This window comes from Engystomops pustulosus, chromosome 3 (assembly GCF_040894005.1).
Source record: "Engystomops pustulosus chromosome 3, aEngPut4.maternal, whole genome shotgun sequence".
Classification (NCBI taxonomy): Eukaryota; Metazoa; Chordata; class Amphibia; order Anura; family Leptodactylidae; genus Engystomops; species Engystomops pustulosus.
The window spans coordinates 199,092,270-199,113,716 of record NC_092413.1 but is presented as its reverse complement, the minus strand read 5'-3'; the positions used below and the strand labels follow the sequence as shown (position 1 = coordinate 199,113,716).

Here is a 21,447-nt window from a genome sequence, read left to right as displayed (position 1 = left end):
CCAATACTGCTGTTGATACTGCCAGACAGTGCTTCCACTCTCTACTTAGAACCCCCGTTAAGGACCTGCAGTTTGAGCCTTCAGTTCTGGGTACTTCAAGGTCACCTGGGGCCATCCTGCCTACCCTCCCTGTCCTATTCTGTTTCATCCTGCATGGACTACTCCAGAGGGGATCCCCTTTTACATTGACTTACTTATTGAATCTCCTTTGCCCAAGGCACCTGTGAAAACCTGTGAAGCTACAGAGAAGTTGGGGCACTTCAAGAAATCTGAGACATCTGCCTCACGTGACACCGCAGGAGTGCATCACCAACTCCAAATCCACCAGTTTTTACTGCATCAGTGAATGACACCTGATGTAAAACCCCCCTGGTCACAACTCTTCTCACCACATTGCTATGACGACGAGTGATATAGAGATTGTCTCCTGGAATATTTGGAGCATTAATAACAACAGGGTTAAGAGGTCCCTTATCAAAGCATCCTTTACTGAGGTAGCGGAGTATGTCATTTGTTTGCAGGAGATGCACCTGGAGGGCGACTAGCGGTTTTGGCTCAAAAAAATATTTCAAAAAATCATGGATGGGTTGGGCATACCACTGTGTTCTCCTCCAATGCCAGAAGAGTGCCAGGGGGCCTCATTAATTCTTGCCAGTTTATACGCCCATCCGCCCTTCAGGGATTTCATGCTAAAGCACACAGTGGTCCCGGTCCTGTGGCTGGGAGACTTCAACACCGTGTCGGATAGATCCCTAGACACAAAGCTGGCAGTGGGGCGGACGCCTCCCTCCCCCCTATCCTAATGCGGTCTGTGCTCTGGCTGGGAGCTTGGGGTTGGATGATGTGTGGCGCTCCAGTCTGGAGACGTACTCATGCTTCTTGCCTTGCCCCACAACTCTAGGTCCCGCATTGATATGTGCTTGGATGATCTCTTCTTCTCCCTTCCCCTCCTTAGTGCTGCATCCTACCTTTCCCACTCTGACCCTGCCCCACTGTGTGTACAGCTTCGATCTGCAAATAATCTTAGATTATTCTCTTCTTTAATCAATTCTCCCACTTACATCTTCAGGACTTCTCCCAAACTGCACCAATTTGCTGGAATGCCCTACCATGGACTATCAGACCAATACCCCAACCAACAACTCCATGGATTCTTTTGTATCCCTCCCCAATATGTAATCCTCCAAGCACTACACACCAATTTACAGGCTACTTTGAAGTCTTATGAACTTTGGTCCCAATATACAAGACGTGGGCTAGTGAAAAAGCATTAATTATACAGGATCTGATACCTCCTGGGTCTCCCATTGCTCATCATAGATTGTAAGCTCCTTTGAGCATTCCTATAGTTTCATATGATATTATTAATGTCATTCTTTGAACCGCGCTGCAGAATATGAGGGTGCTATAGAAATAAAGATTTATACCAGACCAGGAATATGAGAACTCGTTGCCCTTTAAGTGTGTTATCTTGCACTTATACCATGACGCCAGGGTGCACCCGCCCGTCCTCAAAACCACAAAATAAATCAGGCAGAATGTAATGTGTGACAAGGAGTGAAAATACATGTATTCATCACAGGTCACTGCCATAAAAGAAAAGGAACCCCCACCCTGGAGTCAGACTTTCTCAAACCCTTTGTATCTCCTAAGTAATAAAGACATAAGACACGTGTGGATAAAAGCACAAGGTTTAATCTAATGCCCAATAATCTCCACAGAGATGTGAAGGACCTCAGGTGAGTTGAAAGCACAGGGGTGTATACTACAGACACAGGATGAAGGGCCCTTTTCATGTCAGCGCTGAGGACATGTAAGGCTGCAGACATGACCGGGCTTGTGGCAATCTCAGAAGATCGACAATTAAAAGTTTTTATGGGTCGCATGTGGTTGGCTTTCTGTGCTGGATTAGTAACCAGAAGAGGTGTTTCGGAGGTAATGTGACTAAACTTTATTGCCACAAAGAGCAACGACAGACAACTTTGCGGTTAGAAGTAGTATCTATACGACTATGCAATTACATCAAGTACACACATGGATGGACTCGCTGCAGGAAGTCTATGAATGATCCTGGGGTGATCTATAGAGGTTGTCCTAAACCTGCAATTACTTCTCTGCTTCACTGATCTAGGCACACGTGTTATGTCACCGGTAGGTATTTGTGTTGAGGTCACCTGAGGCTTGTAATTGGGGCAGGTCAAAGCCGATCCCAAAAAGAGGACGGCACACATGTATTATGTGCCCAGGTCATCACTGAAGCCTGTGATCAGAGCAGGTCGAAGCTGATCCACAACAGGACATCACACAAGTAGTATGAGACAAGGTCACCTCTGAGGCCGGTTACCGCTTTACCCAGATAGGACGTCACACACCTAGTATCTGTTTAGGTCACTTCCAAGGCCGGTGATTGGGGCAGGTTACCGCTTTACCCAGAAGGGACGTCACACGCCTAGTATATGTCTAGGTCACCTCTGAGGCCGGTGATGGCAGCATGTCAATGCTAAAGCCAAACAGGATGCCACATGTGCCGTTTTCCTGCGTCTGATGCTGGTCCCCAATAAAGTCAAACAAGATGTCATTGCCCTTTCCTAATACACCACAACGATACCACAACAATGTACAATGCATCTCATAACTTAATAGCCTGTATGAATCCCAAGAAAGATGTTAGCAATCTGCCAAATCTCGTTTAGTATGGATGAAATTCTAAAAATTGAGTTACTTTCATAGGGGGACATTTATCATAGCCGGCGTTTGATAAGGCCCCGTCCACCTGCTGTGACCGATACATCAAGTGGCTTAGCCGCTTGATCCGCCTGATCTGTCGGATGGCTGCGCCACCGGGCTAAACTAAGCCATGCTGGACCCGGCGTAGTTTTGCGTAAAGATCTGCAAATATTCAGAAGTGGATGGTATATGACCTTAGTGAGTGCGCCGGCACGGGATAGGAACGCCCAATGCTTGTCCTCAATGCTGACGCTCCCCCCGCGCCTACATGGTGTGGAAGTAGCTTAGTCGCAAGAATAATCACAAATTCTTGCAGAAAACTGGCGAAGAAGTGCTAAATCACCACCGTAGTCTACAGGATCAACTGTAGTTTTTAACTGTGGTTTTAGCACATGAAAAGCTGGAGATGTAAGGCTACATTCACATGACCGTAGAGAGGCGTATATATTCCCCCAATAGGCCGGCAATGGGTGCACGGAATGATACAGTGCAGCAGCGTACACAGGAAAAAGATAGGACATGGTCATGTATCGTTATGGAGAGGGGAGGGGTCACTAGAGGGGTGGCATTAGAGGGGTTGTCCACTTTCAGCAAAATTAGATTCTTTGTATAATGAAAAGTTTTTACATTTTCTAGTTGGTTTAGGTTTTCTAGTGGTCTCATGGGGGTCACTCTATAGAAAGCCAATACCATGACTGGAACTATAATAAATAATCTGACGGCAAGATATTACCAGTTGAATTTGTATGCTAATGAGGCAGTTGGTGCACTGAGGACATGTCCTCCGCACCCGGTGCACTGCTATTCCAATCTAAATCACTTACTCTTTTCCATCAGGGTCGCCCAATTATTCTCAAAGGACAAATCTCCTGTTTTTCTGATGAAGAGGGTAGTAGCCCAAGCAGGAATAGCAGTGCTCCTGGTGGCAAGGTGAGGTCTTGGGTGCTCCATCTGCCTCATTAGCATACAGGTTCAAAGATTTCTCAAAAATGGACAGAAATACTAGGGATAAAAAGTAAATAAAGGGATTTTTGAAATCAAAGAGCATACTGTATCCCTACAACATGCAGCTTGCAGATTATAATCCTTTTAACCCATTTGAATTGGTCATTTGTTGTTATAGCCCGTCCAAGCTAAGGAACTAATTCACTCAACAATATGCTGAACCGTGCATCAGTAATTCATAAAAACGATTTTTGACCTTGTTTTCTCACCCATGGAGTAGTTGTTTCAATCATCTTCGCTGAAAGCTTTTCCTCAATCACCCCATTCTTTGTACATTGGACAATGTTACACAGGAGAACACTAGATGATTGGCACTTTTTGAAATGGTCTCCCCAATTCGTAAAGCACCAATGCCCGTAAAGCACCGTGCCATCTTCAATTCCCTAAATGTTCCCAATCTAACGCTAAATGGTCATCCAAAACAGTTCTCACTTTAGGTTAGGCCCCATTCTCACAACCGTCGTGGGGATGGCTATGGCGGCAGTGCGGTTTACACCCGTGCAGCGCTGTTTCCTACGGAGAGTGGAGGGGTGAGCAGTGCTTACCCCTCCTCCTCTCCAGTGCACCGCCATTTGCTCCCCCAGTTACGGGAATACAGTTTTAGGCTGCATTCACACTAACGTATAGGGGGCGTATATAATATAATATGCCCGTCTATGGTGCTTGGGCTTGGTATGGTGAGCATGTGTGGCTGCAAAAATAGTACCGTACTGTTCCATGGCAGCAAAAAATAAGAGCGCATTCTCTGTCTATGGGCGTAAGAACGGCAATGCAGCATTTTCTATGGAGAGGGGAGGGGTGAGCAGTGCTACACCATGGCAGTACATGGGAATTTCACATGTATTACATGATCGTTAACACCAGCGATCGGTGCTAGCACGGATTTTGGGGGTTTACTGGTGGGTGTCTGCTGCAATATGCATCAAACACTCATCTTGTATGGAGAGGGCCCAGCCACAATGTGATGTACTAATACGTCACATCTAGGTAAGGAGTTAAAGGGGTTTTCCCACTAAAGTAGTGATAAGATCCCCACAGATCACGAGAACAGGGGGCCCGACGTACCTCCGCCTGACCCCTCATCGCTCCCTGAGATGAGTGGAACAGAGGGCCTCACATGTCCGTTCATCTCCACTCATCTCTATGGAGCTGACAGAGATTGCCGAGCACAAATTAAAATCTCACGAATTAAAGTCTAACATTTCAGGAAAATAAACTAAAAAAAAAAATTGTTATGATATGTAAAGCTGTTCCAAAGATATAGCATAACAGAACTGCATCAATATGACCTGGACATTCAAGTATCATTGACCCTTGGTCATGAAAAGGTTAAAGGGAACCTGTCATCAGCAATTGGCCCAATAAACCCCTACCAGAATATTGTCAAGCAGTGTAACACCTGCTAGTTTTCCTTTCCTTCATGGCCCAGTGCGGAGGAATAATCAAGAAAGTCTTCTTTAACCCCTTAAGGACGCAGCCATTTTGCAGGTTAAGGCTCAGCCCGATTTTTTGGATTCTGACTTGCGTCTCTTTATACGGTTATAACTTTTGAACACTGTTACTTATCAAAGCGATTCTGAGATTGTTTTTTCCCCACATGTTGTACTTCATTTTAGTGGTAAATTTTGGCTGATAAGTTTTGCATTTATTTACAAAAAAAAAGAAAATATGATAAATTTTTGGAAAAATTTGCCATTTTCGAAATTCAAAATCATTGCGTTTTCAGGCAGATCGATTTACCACCTAAATAAGTTGCTGAATAACATTTCCCATTTGTCTACTTTACATTTTCATAATTTCTGAAATGTCTGGATAATTTATTTTGATGTCGCGCGGCTTACAAATAGAATATCGCTTTTCCGGATTTTCAGAATTGACTATTTTGGGGATAAATACAGTTTGGAATGAAATTTTACATATTTAGCATCAAAACCCCCTATATAACCAACCCATTTTCAAATCTGCACCCCTCAAGCTATCAGAAACAGCTTTTACGAAGATTGTTAACCCCTTGAGATCTTCATAGTAATTGAATCAAAATGGAGGTGAAATTTAGAATGGTCATATTGTTCCCTTATACGTTCATTTAGCCCTAAAATTTACACATTTCCAAAAGATAAAAAGAGAAAACCCACCATACAATTTGTTCTGCAATTTCTCCTGAGTACAAAGACCCCCCACATGTGGCTGTGACTTGTGTTATGGGGGCACAGCGAGGTGCAGAAGGGAAGGAGGGCGCTGCAGCTGCCAGGATTTTAGTTTCCTCATTGGCCCCTTTTGAAGGCTATAAAATTTTCGCTTTTTCGTTATTGGGGCCATGTGATGCCATTTTTTTTGCGGGATGAGATGCTTTTTCCAATGTTACCATTTTGGGGTTTGTATCACCTATTGTTGAAAATTTAGGAACGTTTTTTGAGGACAGGAGTAGAAAAGCATCAATTCTGTACTGGATTTTTTACTTCTTTTTTTTTTGGTGTTCACCGTATAGACTAATAATCATGTTATCTTTATTCTATGGGTTGATACGATTACGGGGATACCAAACATGAATATATTCTCTTACGTTTTACTAAATTTGTCAAACAAAACCCTAATGTGGGGAAAAATCTATCATTTATGTATTGCCGTCTTCCAAGTGGCATAACGTTGTTACTTTTTTGGCTACGGAGCTGGTTGATGGCTTGTTTTTTGCGGGACATGTTGTACATTGCACCAGTATCATGTCGCAGTACATATGGTTTTTTGATCACATTTTATAGCATTTTTTGTGGGATTGAAAAGGTAAAAATCATAATTTTTGGAGGGTTTATAACAGTTTTTTTTACGGCGTTTATCGTGCGGGTTCAATAATGATTTACTTTTATTCTACGGGTTGTTACGGACGCGGTGATACTATATATGTGGGGTTTGTGTTATGATTTAGACTTTTTTTTGAGTTATATGTCTCTTTATATGTTTTGGGGGTTTGGGGCATTTTTAGTGATTTATGACTTTATTTTTTTATTGAATAACTTTTTTTTTTACTTTTTCACTTTTATACCATGGGACATGAAGAAGCAATCATCTGATTGCTTCTTCATGATAATATTCTGCAATACTCATGTATTGCAGAGTATTATCAGTGTCAGCCTATGCACTTGCATAGGCTGGCACTGTGCCAGTAAGATGACGTCACAGACGCCATCTTACTGGCAATTCTTGCAGGTAACTCTGGGGTCCAGATCGGACCCCAGAGTTACTATAGCAACGATCGGCGCACCCCGAAAACGGTTCGGGGGGGGCCGATCGTGGGGGAAAGATCCCCCAGATACATGTTAGATGCCGCGGTCGCGCTGACCGCGGCATTTAACGGGTTAAGCACCCGCGATCGGAGACAACTCCGATCGCGGGTGTTACACTGGGGTGCCGGCTATTAGTTACAGCCGGCACCCCGTCTTTCCCGATGCCGGTTCGGCTCAGATCTTGAGCTGAACCGGCATCAGCTCAGCGTCCGATATATCGGACGCTGAGCGCTAAGTCACTGCGCTCAGCGTCCGATATATTGGACGCTGAGCGTTAAGAGGTTAAAGTGAGATGTTAATCAGTTCTATAAAGTCAAGGAGGAGGAGAACTCAATGTCGAGGTGGGGAACTCAGAATGCCTCCTCCTCCGTCATAGAAATCACAGAGATCTGGTTACTAGATCCTATCTAGTATCATAGTATATAAGGCTGGAAGGAGACGCAAGTCCATCAAGTCCAACCTTTAAGAATTAAATAAATGTTTTATCCCCATAACCCGTGATATTTTTTCTCTCCAGAAAGTCATCCAGGCCTCTCTTGAACATGTACATAGAGTCGGCCATAACAACCTCCTGCGGCAGAGAGTTCCATAGTCTCACTGCTCTTACAGTAAAGAACCTTTGTCTATGGTGATGGTAGAATCGCCTCTCCTCTAGGCGTAGAGGATGCCCCCTTGTCCTGGTCACAGGCCTAGGTATAAAAAGATCTTTGGAGAGATCCTTGTACTGTCCGTTCAGGTATTTGTACATTGTAATGAGGTCTCCCCTCAGTCGTCTTTTTTCTAAACTGAATAATCCCAAATTTTGTAATCTGTCAGTGTATTCTAGTCCCCCCATTCCCCTAATAATCCTGGTTGCTCTCCTCTGCACCCGTTCCAGCTCTACTATATCCTTTTTATACACTGGTGCCCAAAACTGTACACAATATTCCATGTGTGGTCTGACCAGGGATTTGTATAAGGGCAAAACTATGTCTTTATCATGAGAATCTATTCCTCTCTTGATACATCCCATTATTTTACTTGCTTTAGCAGCAGCCGCCTGGCTCTGGTCACTAAAATTAAGTTTACCATCCACCAATACGCCCAAGTCCTTTTCAGCTTCAGTTTTACTAAGTAATTGACCATTTAGAACATAATTATACTTTTTGTTTCCATGGCCCAAGTGCATAACTTTACATTTATCTACATTAAACCTCATCAACCATTTCTCTGCCCATCCCTCAAGCTTCCACAAATCCCTCTGTAATGCTAAACTATCGACCTCAGTATTTATTACTTTACACAGCTTAGTATGATGTCTCTGGACCCAGGATCATCATTTACAGTGAAGGGGCTTTCTGAAGAAGAGAGAGCTTGACTTCAGTGTCAAAATCTCCTTGACTTTATACAACCAATTTACATCTCACTTCAAAGTTGATTTTCTGGATGATGCCACCGCACTGGGTCATGAATGAAACATGAAATGGAACCTGCTGAGCGGCTAGACAACATACTGCTAGTGGTTTATTAGTTCAATTTCTGCTAACAGGTTCCCATTAAAGCCTTTTCCGTCCATTGCATTAAGGTTTTGAAGGCTGAGTAGAGCCCATATTATAAATGACAACACTTACCTTAACTTCAAAGGCCTTCAGATCTGCTCCATATATATTGATTGTTTCTGGAAAATTCTCTTGTGAGTTGTAGTAGGGGATGTGACGGTAGAAGACTAACCTGTCAAATTTAGTTTAAAAAAAAAAGAAAAAGTTAGGAAAGAAAACCAAAACATTTTCATATACAGTATATCATGCTAAGCAGATGGCTACTAGGTTTATGCTAAAAATTTTGCTTGTTATTCAGAATTTTGAAAAACCACTTTAAATTTAAAGTCCCCCCCACCCAAAGTTTCTGATTGCTGCCTTTTAGCCATATAAGCTCACACATATCCGTAGCCATACCCGCTCAAAGACTAGGAGCCAAGCCATGGACAGACACGTTTAGTCTGGCATTAAGGGTAGAATTTAAAAAGGGATATTTTTGCAGTAATTTTATTTCAAAATTTGGTCGTCTTTACACAATTTTTGCACTTCTGCTGATCAAAAATCCATAAATATTCTACATGTAAAGAATTAAAAAGTATCTGCTCTGTTTTCTATCTTAAAGCGATCCTGTCAGCAGGAATGTCATTTTTAGCAGGTGACAGGTTCCAAAAGCATATGCTGTGCTGGGGGGCAGTGGCAGCAGCCTGTATGTCTGGGTCTCAGTCTCCTCTTATACACACTCGTGCAGCTCCCTCCCCACGTCCTGTCATGTATATTGAGCATTCAGGGGGGGATAGTGTAGAAGAGGGAAAGAATGAATGGAAAGAATGAATGAGGAGACTGGTACATGGGCTGCTGCCCTCGCTGGGTCTCACCACATGCAGCTGGGAGGAGCCAGGTAATGTGAAATAAAGTTTTATAAAGCACCAAAATGATTCAGGATGCTACCAAAAGCATATTTATAGCATAGGCTATTGGAACCAGTCACCAGTACTGGGTAGTGGGCGACTTCCCTACTACTAGAATGGCTGTCACTCCCCTATCACATGATGAGTGATCCTCTAACTTTCTGGATACTGTGAAGTTTGCTTTAATCTGCAGCAACCTTATAGACATAAGTGATGTCATTGCGTGTGGAAAACTTAAATGGGAAATGGGGGCATCATAGTGTTACTAAACAGGACAGAATAGCCTATAATAGAATGCAAGAGGCATCCCCCTTTCCATCAGAAATCAGGTTTGCCTCTTACCTCAGAAGGTCAGACAATGTGACTGATGCCCTAACCCACAGCAATGAGAGGTAGCAGAACGCCAGGGTCATCGGCATGTTCAATTTTCTCTCCCAGGGTTTCTTTTTCTGTATATAAGCAGCTCCATCTACAGACCCCGACCGGACAGAAGTCATACTTTCCGCATCTAAAAACCAATTAAAAATATAAATAAAATACAGTGTAGAATTCAGAGGTCTCTAATACAGAAACAAATAGTGCAATATTGACATTCTGAAGGAGCCAATCTGTTGGAGGAATAAAGTGCTTCCCCATAAACAAGCAATAGTTACAAACATATAAACCGTGGCACCTAAACACAGATCTGGTGTCATTTTATAGAGAAATTTCTTTAAATTTAACACAAGGATTATTATAGATCCATAGATATCCATTTTTGAGTTATAGTCAGGTGTGAGATTTTCATATAGAGCTTCCACTCCGGAGCTGTAGATATCAATGTGTCTAAACCCTTGTGTTGTATTAAAAGGGAGATTGTCCGCTTTAAAATGACAACAGAAATAGGATTTTTAGGTGCCAAGATACCGGAGTTGCTGCTGCTGGCATAGCAAAAAAAAAAAGGGCAAGGAGGAATTTGGGAAGGAGGAAGAAGGGAGCTGACAGAACCAATAGTTATTAGCAACTTGGGCTCTTGTAAGGAAAGTGCCATTGCTGGACATAAGAAATTGGGGCCCATGTTTCTAAAGGCAAACTAGTCACAAGAAATTCACCATGAAATCCTGGGTTCAGAGAGTTATGATGATGTTCCTCACAATGATGATGCAATTAAAAATTTGGAAATTTATTTATGGGGAAATAAGGCATTTACTTCGATCTCGTACTGGTGTTGATTTCATATTACCCTAACAACTAAACAAACCTCTACTGATATGTGCAGGTAATTGGGACTACTAAAGAAGGAAACTGGATACGTACCGGACACATCTGTGTGTTCTCCTGTGGAGGGGAGGCCCAGGCTGCTCTGGGAACGCTGTTCGAAATCGGAATCCACGGTGATATCTGTAGGACAAATCTCAGAATCCGTGTCGAGTTCTGAGGAGGCTACGCTGCTGTCACAGGCCTAGGACATATACAAGGATCAATACTAGGCAGACAAGGAGACTTCCCTCTATATACAGCAGTTCAGCTCTGTACATACCAAGACCAGCCGCTGTCCATTCCTCATGGGTCTTCTGCAGTATGCCTGTGCCGTCCGCTGAAGGTATTTTCTCCAAAGAACACACATAACTTCTTCCTATTGTACATATAACCACATTAATACAGGTGGAACGCTATATACGATCAGCTCAGCTCCTACTGCTCTATAACATCCTGTCTGCAGGTGGGACACTATATACAATCTGCTCAGCTCCTCCTGCTCTATAACATGCTGCCTGCAGAAAGTATGCTATGTACAATTTGCTCAGCTCCTCCTGCTCTATAATATGCTGCCTGCGGATAGGACACTATGTACAATCTGCTCAGCTCCTCCTGCTCTATAACATGCTATATGCAGATAGGACACTATGTATAAACTGCTCAACTTGCAAAACCCATTCAAAGACATGGCCTAACACTGCTTTATGATGCTTTGGTAAGCTTGTTTTTTGCAAGACTAATGTGTAATTTTATGGCATCATTTAGTAGTTCATATATTGGAGCTCACTTATAAACTGTCTGAGAAAGTGAATATTATTTTACTTTTGTATATTCTGGGGTTAAGAATAAACAAAAAAAAAAAAAAAAAACTGTCCAAATCTTAGAAAATGATTCATTCATCTGCCAGAACTTGGTCATATTGTTGTTTACCGCACACAGTAGCCACAATATTAGTAAGGATCATGTCTAGATGTGAGGTCGTACGTACCTTAATTCCAGAACCGATTCCCAAAGCTTCAAGGGCTTCAGCTTGCTTGAGCAGAATGAACTGAAATCCTTCACAGATGTACCACTCCCAACCCCACTCTGCAAAGGAACAAACAACATATGGAGGCATACCATATTTTTCGGACTATAAGACGCTTCTTACTATAGCACGCACCCCAGATTTAGGCTTCCAAAAAAAAAAAGGAAAAATATATTTTACACCAATTAATATATCCCTGTTGGTGGCACCTAACCTGCAAACACAGCTCTGCATCATCCATACAGTTACACACACATCTCTGCATCATCCATACAGTTACACACACATCTCTGCATCATCCATACAGTTACACACACAGCTCTGCATCATCCATATAGTTACACAGACAACTCAGTTATACACACAGAGCCCCCCCCCCCCTTTTCCCTATTTCCCTCTTCCTTTTGTTCTTACCCTGTCCCAGTACAGCATGTCCCCATTCTCATCAGTATGTGGTGATGTTAGAAGCATGTGATCGGTCACATGATTCTGACATCACTGCAGGTCCTGTAGGACACCCGGGAGAAGGGAGAGCAGTGCGGAGGCTCCTCTGTGGGAGATCGGTTGCAGCTCTGTATCAGGGCATCACCTGATCTCCATTATAGCGGTCAGGAGGGTCTGGCAATGCTGGATACTCCTGACCTTCGGTCTATAAGACTCAGGTACTTCTTAACAAGATTTTTTCTTGCTAAAAAGTGCATCTCACAGTTCAAAAAATACAGTATACAAAATATCAACAAATTTTTAGTTTACAATACATTACTGCATACCTAAACATGCATGATATTTTCTGTCTGATAAACCTATCTCCTGAAAATACATTGACATATTTTAAGTATTGACAGAAGATTCCTGGAAAACCTCTTGAAGAAATGAAAAACATATAGAAATACAGGCAGTCCCCGGGTTACATACAAGATAGGGTCTGGAGGTTTGTTCTTAAGTTGAATTTGTATGTAAGTCGAAACTGTATATTTTATAATGGAAGTTCTAGACAATTTTTTTTTTGCCCCAGTGACAATTGGAGTTTCAAAATTTTTGGTGTAATTGGCCCAAGAATTATCAATAAAGCTTCATTACAGACATCTTACAGCTGATCATTGCAGTCTGGGACTATAGTAAAGCATTCAGAGACCTTCACCAGAGGTCACATGGGGCAGAGGGGTCCGTCTGTAACTATGGGTTGTCTGTAAGTCGGGTGTCCTTAAGTAGGGGACCGCCTGTATTCCCTTTAAATTAGCATACTGGGTAATATTAAGCATATGTTTAGCCAAGTCCCCCCATGACCCACAAAATTAATGAATTTGTATCCCCAAAGTAGGAAATAAATGTGCGTAACCAAATGGTCCCCTAGCAATCACAGGATTTGGGGTCCAGTATCCATACTTGTATGTATTCAGTGTCTTTTTGGAAGCCTTCCTTCACTCCATTAAATAGAACCTGTCAGCAGAAGCCACTGTCAGCATGTTGTAAAGCAGAGTACCACCAGTTCACGTTTCTTCACATAGCCCAGAGTGGTGACATCATCCAGAAAATGAGCGGCAGAGAGATTAGTGCTGAAGTCAAGCTCTCCTCACAACAGAATTTCCTGCCCGCTGTGAGGGACATCATTTGCCAGACTTCAGGAGACCATGTTAGTGATATCTTTTGATGCAGTGCAATCAATTACAAGAGAGAAGGGTTTTCTGAGGAGGGAGAGCTGGACTTAAGTGCTATACTCTCCACCTCCATTGCCTCATACAACGAATTTACAACTCACTTCAAAGTGCTTTTTTTTTTCTGGATGATGACCACGTGCTTGACTATGAAAAAAAATCTTGAAACTGGTAGTGGTTTATAAGTTCAATTTCTACTGACGGGTTACTTTTAACAAAGTGGTCAAAAACTGTGTGTACTTTTGAGTTTCACTTTGTTTGTACCTTTGCGTTTCGCTTTCCTTAATCCTCGGTTAATAGACTGGGCTCTTGCATTTTTATTGTATACTTCTGTTTCCTCCAACTCCAGAGTTTTCTGCAACAAATACACAAGAATCAGTCCAAGAAGCCGCACATCGGTCTGTATGCTGTGCAGAATTCAGTTATGTACAATTACGGAAACGTAATTTTCTAGATGTACTGTTTTATGACATGTTTGACATACGGAAGACAGAGAGTCTTGCCATGCTGCAGTATGGTCCACTATGTTATTCTATACAGAAGCATCCAGTATGCACTCTTCTACAGGCAATTTACCATATCCCTGTGTTCTCCTATACAGTGGGCCACATTCTCCTAAACCTTAGAGAGAAGGCTCAAATGCAGTCTGAACAGAGCCTAAAAGAGCTGTAGTATTGTATTACCCCTTAAATGTAACGAAAAACCTGTGCTTTGATACTTAAAAAGTGTGTTTCAAAGGGTTTTATAGCTGAAGACGTACACAGATGATAGGTCATCAACATCAGCTATCACAGCTCCATTATTTCACCTAGCGGCTGGGCTACGCAGCCACAGAGGACCGTCACTGATCTGATACGAATGACCTACCTCTACAGGTCAATCATTAACATGAAGAAGCTACTTCAACACCTTTACATCCAGTCTCTTAAGTTATAAAAGTTTCTGTTAGTTGCCAAGGTCCCTGAATATGAAGTAATACAACTACTGCGGTAGCCATGATGTTGTAACATCAAAGAACCTCTTATAAAACTCTTTGGGTCATATTATTACATTGTGACCAGTCTTTGGTTAGGTTTAGGCTAAGCAAGAATCTAGTTGAAGTAGAAATAACTTGCTGAGTCAATGTAAAATATATCCAGGTTGTGCTATATGTACCTCTATGACAGTGTGGCAGCTTTTGCAGTAGTATTGGCCTTCATCGCTGATACCCCAATGAACCTCTGCACACTGGGGGCATGGAGTCTTATAAGATTTCTAACAAAAGAAAAAAGTCAGGACATGTTGTAATTATAAAGCACTGATCATACTAAAACTAGTCAAGAGGCATCAGAAATCAAAACAATGCAGACAATCTTCAGATCTGTGCTGGAGACACGGTTAGGCTATATATTCACACCGAACTTGGGGTGACACAGGAGACCGCCAGCTTTGATAATAGCCCAGGAGTCTAATAGCCACTCTGGAAATGGCCCAGTAGTCTCAAGCCTGCTCTGGGGATAGCCTCATCGTTCCATGGCCCCTTAAAGGATGGCTCTGGAGTCTCACGTCCCTCTCTGCAGAAGGCCCAGGAGTCACAAGAGTTAACCATTGGGGTGGGCCAGAAGTTCCTGGATAGATGTCTATCATTCTGTATTGCCATATACATATGTAGAGTGTAAATGTTTACTGTTTATATTGGTGTATAAAAATGTATACTGTAATATATAGAACAGATACTAGCTGGGCTGCTCATTTCTGCTGAGATGTGAAAAGGGAGAGGATCAGAAAGGTAAGTCAGCAAGAAAGGAGGGAGAGGAGCAGACAGGCAAGACACCAGAGCCGAGTCTCATGGCTATCTCTGTGGGTGGCCTAGGAGTCTCGCTGCTGCTCTGGGGATAGACCAGGAGTCTCATAGCCATCTCTGTGGTTGTCTTGGAGTCCCGTGACTTCCTCAGGGGGTGCACCAGGGGTCTCGCAGCCCAAGCTGGGAGACGCTCAAGGCCCATGCTGCTGGTGGCCCCATAGTCTCACAGGCACCTCTGGGAGTGGCCTTTTACTCTCAATTCATGCCAGGGTGTGGGCCAGGAGCCTCACCGCCCACATTGAGGGTAGACTCACATCAACACGGCCAGCTCAGACAGTGGCCCAGTAGTCTCATGGCCCACTCCGATTGTGGCCTAGAAGTCCAACGGCTTCCAACTTTGGGGTGGCACTGATGCCCCACTTTGTGGGTGGCCTCAGAGGTCCTTCGACCCCCTCAAAGGGCTCGCGTCCCAAACTTGGGGTGACCGTGGAGTCAGACAGCTTTGGGAGTGGCCAGGCGCACTCTGTGGTTGGTCTTAGAGTCTTATTGTCCGCTCTGAGGGTAGCCTACAAGTCTCACAACCCTTTAGGCCAGAAGAATCCTGGTCTACCTCCCGTGGGGGTCGCAGGATTCCAAGAGCAAGTCTTGAGACTCCTGGTCCCTCCCCTAAAGGTGGCCTTGAATTCCCATGACCCCCCGCAGAGGGTGCTCCACGGGAAGGAACTATGAGGCTTGTGGCCCACTCTAGGGGTGACCAAGGAGTCTCAAGGCCACCCAGGGGGTGGAGCAGGAGTTTTCTGGCCCAGGAGTCTTTACGGCCCACTTTGTATATGCGGTTTTCTTTTTAAACGTTCAGCACATACGTCAGGAAAGATCTGAGCATAAACTCCGAACATATCTATAAATATTTATGGGTAGAGAAGTCCATAGACTATGGGGGACGGATGCAACAATAATGGATGCATCCTAGGCCTCCTGGACAGTGGGGCCTAACGGAACACTGGGGAAACACCCTAAACATTAGCAGCAGCCAATCAGCTGCTGATGTTCACTACATTTCCCGCTTTCAAGGGGCCCCTATAGGCCATTGCACTCCACCATATGATTAGGCTGCTGCGCCTAACCCACGCTGAAACCCAGAAGAAAACCTGTATGAAATATGATACTGATGGTTGAATCTCCAGTTCATGTCAATTTTCTTTTGTATATATTAAGACTTTAAAAATAAGATCAGATATCCAAAATCTTATCGAAAACCTGATAATGTAACCCAAACCCATACAGAAAATCTGCTACATTTTATGGACTGTAAGCAGAGACTCTTAAACTACATGGTCCCCATAGCGACCATAAAATGGAGAGAAATTTTTCTTTGCAAAGACAGGGAGGGGCTTTGTGTGACAATCCAAAAAAATTAGAAAAAAAAACAAGATGAAAATGTAGCAGAAATCAAAGCTGAGTAATACTGCTAGAGCGCAGCTCATGATAATATCAGGCATATAATGGAGTGTGCAGTGTCCATAACGCTCTGCCAAGAGAAATAAAAATTATGCAGCGGTAACATTGATGTAAAAAAACACTGAAGATAACATCACTGTAAGTATACAGTACACACAATGCTTCAGCAACCCAGACGCTCACAGAATTACCTGTCCCATACATGCCGCTCTATTCTTTTATTGGCGTCACTTGTTGTTAGTAGCAGCAGGACTGTGAAAAATTATTAGTGCTGGAAAACAACATTGCAGCAGTGTGAGGACAAGCCCCTGGTGCACTTGGAGAAGTGATAAACCTGGATAATAAATGCATTTTTACAGTCCTGCCCTTAGCCTGTATTCACGTTGCATTTATGCCACATGTTGTAAAGATGTCGCTACAATGTATAGATAGGATGTATGCTGATAAAGTGCCAGGTGAATTCTGAAGGGAGAAGTGAAAATAAGCAACAGCCAATCTGCAGCCATTGTTAGGGGTGCTTACACAGTGATGTCAATGTCCTCATATGAACAATAACATGACTGGGAAACTCCAGCTTTATCTTGCATATGGTGACCCCCTGCACAGGGTCACCCCCTGCCCCCACAGCATGCCCGCACTGCGCCCCCGCACAGGGTCTGCCCCTGTGCCCCCCAACCCCGGCACAGGGACACCCGCCACCACCCCCTAACCCCCCCCCCCCCACAGGGACACCTGCCGCCCCTGTGCAGCCCAACCCCCCGCAGAGGGACACCCTGCGCCCCCCGCACAGGGACACCCTGCGCCCCCCGCACAGGGACACCCTCCGCCCCCCCGCACAGGGACACCCTCCGCCCCCCCGCACAGGGACACCCTCCGCCCCCCCGCACAGGGACACCCTCCGCCCCCCCGCACAGGGACACCCTCCGCCCCCCCGCACAGGGACACCCTCCGCCCCCCCGCACAGGGACACCCTCCGCCCCTGCGCTCCCCCGCACAGGGACACCCTCCGCCCCTGCGCTCCCCCGCACAGGGACACCCTCCGCCCCTGCGCTCCCCCGCACAGGGACACCCTCCGCCCCTGCGCTCCCCCGCACAGGGACACCCTCCGCCCCTGCGCTCCCCCGCACAGGGACACCCTCCGCCCCTGCGCTCCCCCGCACAGGGACACCCTCCGCCCCTGCGCTCCCCCGCACAGGGACACCCTCCGCCCCTGCGCTCCCCCGCACAGGGACACCCTCCGCCCCTGCGCTCCCCCGCACAGGGACACCCTCCGCCCCTGCGCTCCCCCGCACAGGGACACCCTCCGCCCCTGCGCTCCCCCGCACAGGGACACCCTCCGCCCCTGCGCTCCCCCGCACAGGGACACCCTGCGCCCCTGCGCTCCCCCGCACAGGGACACCCTGCGCCCCCCGCACAGGGACACCCTGCGCCCCCCGCACAGGGACACCCTGCGCCCCCCGCACAGGGACACCCTGCGCCCCCCGCACAGGGACACCCTGCGCCCCCCGCACAGGGACACCCTGCGCCCCCCGCACAGGGACACCCTGCGCCCCCCGCACAGGGACACCCTGCGCCCCCCGCACAGGGACACCCTGCGCCCCCCGCACAGGGACACCCTGCGCCCCCCGCACAGGGACACCCTGCGCCCCCCGCACAGGGACACCCTGCGCCCCCCGCACAGGGACACCCTGCGCCCCCCGCACAGGGACACCCTGCGCCCCCCGCACAGGGACACCCTGCGCCCCCCGCACAGGGACACCCTGCGCCCCCCGCACAGGGACACCCTGCGCCCCCCGCACAGGGACACCCTGCGCCCCCCGCACAGGGACACCCTGCGCCCCCCGCACAGGGACACCCTGCGCCCCCCGCACAGGGACACCCTGCGCCCCCCGCACAGGGACACCCTGCGCCCCCCGCACAGGGACACCCTGCGCCCCCCGCACAGGGACACCCTGCGCCCCCCGCACAGGGACACCCTGCGCCCCCCGCACAGGGACACCCTGCGCCCCTGCGCTCCCCCGCACAGGGACACCCTCCGCCCCTGCGCTCCCCCGCACAGGGACACCCTCCGCCCCTGCGCTCCCCCGCACAGGGACACCCTCCGCCCCTGCGCTCCCCCGCACAGGGACACCCTCCGCCCCTGCGCTCCCCCGCACAGGGACACCCTCCGCCCCTGCGCCCCCCGCACAGGGACACCCTGCGCCCCCCGCACAGGGACACCCTGCGCCCCCCGCACAGGGACACCCTGCGCCCCCCGCACAGGGACACCCTGCGCCCCCCGCACAGGGACACCCTGCGCCCCCCGCACAGGGACACCCTGCGCTCCCCCGCACAGGGACACCCTCCGCCCCTGCGCCCCCCGCACAGGGACACCCTGCGCCCCCCGCACAGGGACACCCTGCGCCCCCCGCACAGGGACACCCTGCGCCCCCCGCACAGGGACACCCTGCGCCCCCCGCACAGGGACACCCTGCGCCCCCCGCACAGGGACACCCTGCGCCCCCCGCACAGGGACACCCTGCGCCCCCCGCACAGGGACACCCTGCGCCCCCCGCACAGGGACACCCTGCGCCCCCCGCACAGGGACACCCTGCGCCCCCCGCACAGGGACACCCTGCGCCCCCCGCACAGGGACACCCTGCGCCCCCCGCACAGGGACACCCTCCGCCCCTGCGCCACCCGCACAGGGACACCCTCCGCCCCTGCGCCACCCGCACAGGGACACCCTCCGCCCCTGCGCCACCCTTCTGCTAATATGCACTGCCTAAAGTCAAGGCCCATGGATACATTTTATTCCTCAGCACCGCTGCTTCCCGTTGCTCTCTAGATGTATACATCATTGTCCATACTGGCATGTGTTGTGTCATACACATGATAACACTGACACACCACGCCGTAAAAACATGGGACGCGGGTCCCGGCGCTCCCCTAGGACGTCACCGCACGTTACGCACCGTGCTCTCCGCATCCATGATGCACCGCGCGTTACACCGAGGACTCCTCCGCCGTTATCCTGTGAGGGCGGGGCCTGTAGCCGCGGACATCAGAGAATCACGCTGAGCGCGACCATGTGTTGTGTCTAAGTAGCAGTCGCCTCCTGAGCGCGTCACTTCCACCTGAGTCACGTGACGATGGGAGGGCGGAGCTAGAGTCACGGAGGAGACGCTCGCTGTATGTTTTATACAGAATGTGCAAAATAATGCGACAGCATCAACCTGCACTGGTTAAAGGGGATTCCTAGAAAATTAACAAAAACCGTTTTAACACCTTTTCCAAGGAAATTGCACGTATTTAATCTTGAATCACATGAAGCTGCTGTAATGTAGAGTGTACACTAGAGATCAAAATTAGAGAACAGTGCACAATCACTTGAATGTGAAGGTCATAGTGTAGTACTATGTTACTATATCCTAACGTGTAGATTGTCAGTATTTTAGACTTATTTCATAGATTGTATATATTCTAAAGAACTGAATAAAATCTGTTAATGATAGAATTGTAAAAGACTGATCAAAATTAGAGAACATGTAAGTTATTGGTGTTTAACTAACCATATTTAGCTACCAACCTAATTTTCCAATTTCCATTGACTTTGCATAAATCTTGTGCCGTTCTAAAGTGAATAAAACCCTCTGGCAGAAGAAGATGAAGGCCAGAGGAGTGATCCTAGAAAAGTTGGTCGCTCCAAGTCTATGATTTCTAGAATACTCCATCTTTACAACATCATAAACTCATTCAAGTCTCCCCAGTGTCAGACAGTTGGTGTTCTCCTTAAGGAGAGATTGCCAATTAAGGCCACCTTAACCCCTTAACGACTTGGCCTTTTTTAGTTTTTTCACTTCCATTTTTCACTCACCAACTTCAAAAATCTATAACTTTTTTATTTTTTCCACATAAAGAGCTGTGTTATGGCTTATTTTCTGCGTAACAAATTGCACTTCATAGTGACGGTATTTAATATTCTATGGCGTGTACTGGGAAGCGGAAAAAAAATTCCAAATGCAGTGAAAATGGTGAAAAAACACATTTGTGACGTTTTCTTGTGGGCTTGGATTTTACAGCTTTCACTCTGCGTCCCAAATGACATGTCTACTTTATTCTTTGGGTCGGTACGATCACGTGGATACCAAATTTGTATAGGTTTTATAATGTTTTCATACATTTAAAAAAATTAAAACCTCCTGTACAAAATTTTTTTTTTATTTTGCCATCTTCTGGGGCCAATAACTTTTTCATACTTTGGTGTACGGAGCTGTGGATAGTGTCATTTTTTGCGAATTTTGATGCCGTATTCATTACTATAATTTTTGGGACTGTGCGACCTTTATTAATTTTTTTATATTTTTCAAAATGGCAAAAAAATGCCATTTTCGACTTTGGACGCAATTTTCCGTTACGGGGTTAAACATAGTGAAAAAACATTATCATATTTTGATAGATCGGGCATTTTCGGACGCGGCGATACCTAATGTGTTTATGATTTTTACTGTTTATTTATTTTTATATCAGTTCTAGGGAAAGGGGGGTGATTTGAATTTTTAGGTTTTTTTATTATAATTTTTTTTTAACTTTTTTTTATTTTTACTTTTACTATTTTTCAGACTCCCTAGGGTACTCTAACCCTAGGTAGTCTGATCGATCCTATCATATACTGCCATACTGCAGTATGGCAGTATATGTGGATTTTACTCCCCATGCATTACAATGTGCAATTAGCACATTGTAATGCATGGGTTAAAACGAAGTAGCCTCGGGTGTTCGGAACACCCGAGGTTACCATGGCGACGGATCACTGCTCCCCGTGACGTCATCGGGGAGCAGCGATCCACGACAAGATGGCGGCGCCC

The 21,447-nt window shown here is 46.4% G+C and overlaps 1 protein-coding gene across 3 annotated transcripts in view; it reads right to left on the bottom strand.

The window, feature by feature from the left end:
• The window catches only part of TAF1B (TATA-box binding protein associated factor, RNA polymerase I subunit B), a 56,559-nt gene extending 36,822 nt beyond the window's left edge, over positions 1–19,737 (bottom strand). The window contains exons 1-8 of one of the 3 annotated variants that reach the window (XM_072143564.1): positions 19,555–19,737; positions 14,515–14,613; positions 13,624–13,714; positions 11,666–11,763; positions 10,958–11,053; positions 10,735–10,879; positions 9,781–9,946; positions 8,624–8,723 (exon numbers count right to left, since the gene is read on the bottom strand). In XM_072143564.1, the coding sequence (XP_071999665.1) occupies positions 8,624–8,723; positions 9,781–9,946; positions 10,735–10,879; positions 10,958–11,053; positions 11,666–11,763; positions 13,624–13,714; positions 14,515–14,613; positions 19,555–19,572 (813 nt within the window). In that variant the 5' untranslated portion in view covers positions 19,573–19,737. Of the gene's footprint in view, positions 1–8,623; positions 8,724–9,780; positions 9,947–10,734; positions 10,880–10,957; positions 11,054–11,665; positions 11,764–13,623; positions 13,715–14,514; positions 14,614–16,791; positions 17,061–19,554 lie in introns of those variants that run through there. The other 2 variants (XM_072143565.1, XM_072143566.1) reach the window with 2 other exon arrangements.
• Between the last annotated feature and the right edge of the window lie 1,710 nt (positions 19,738–21,447).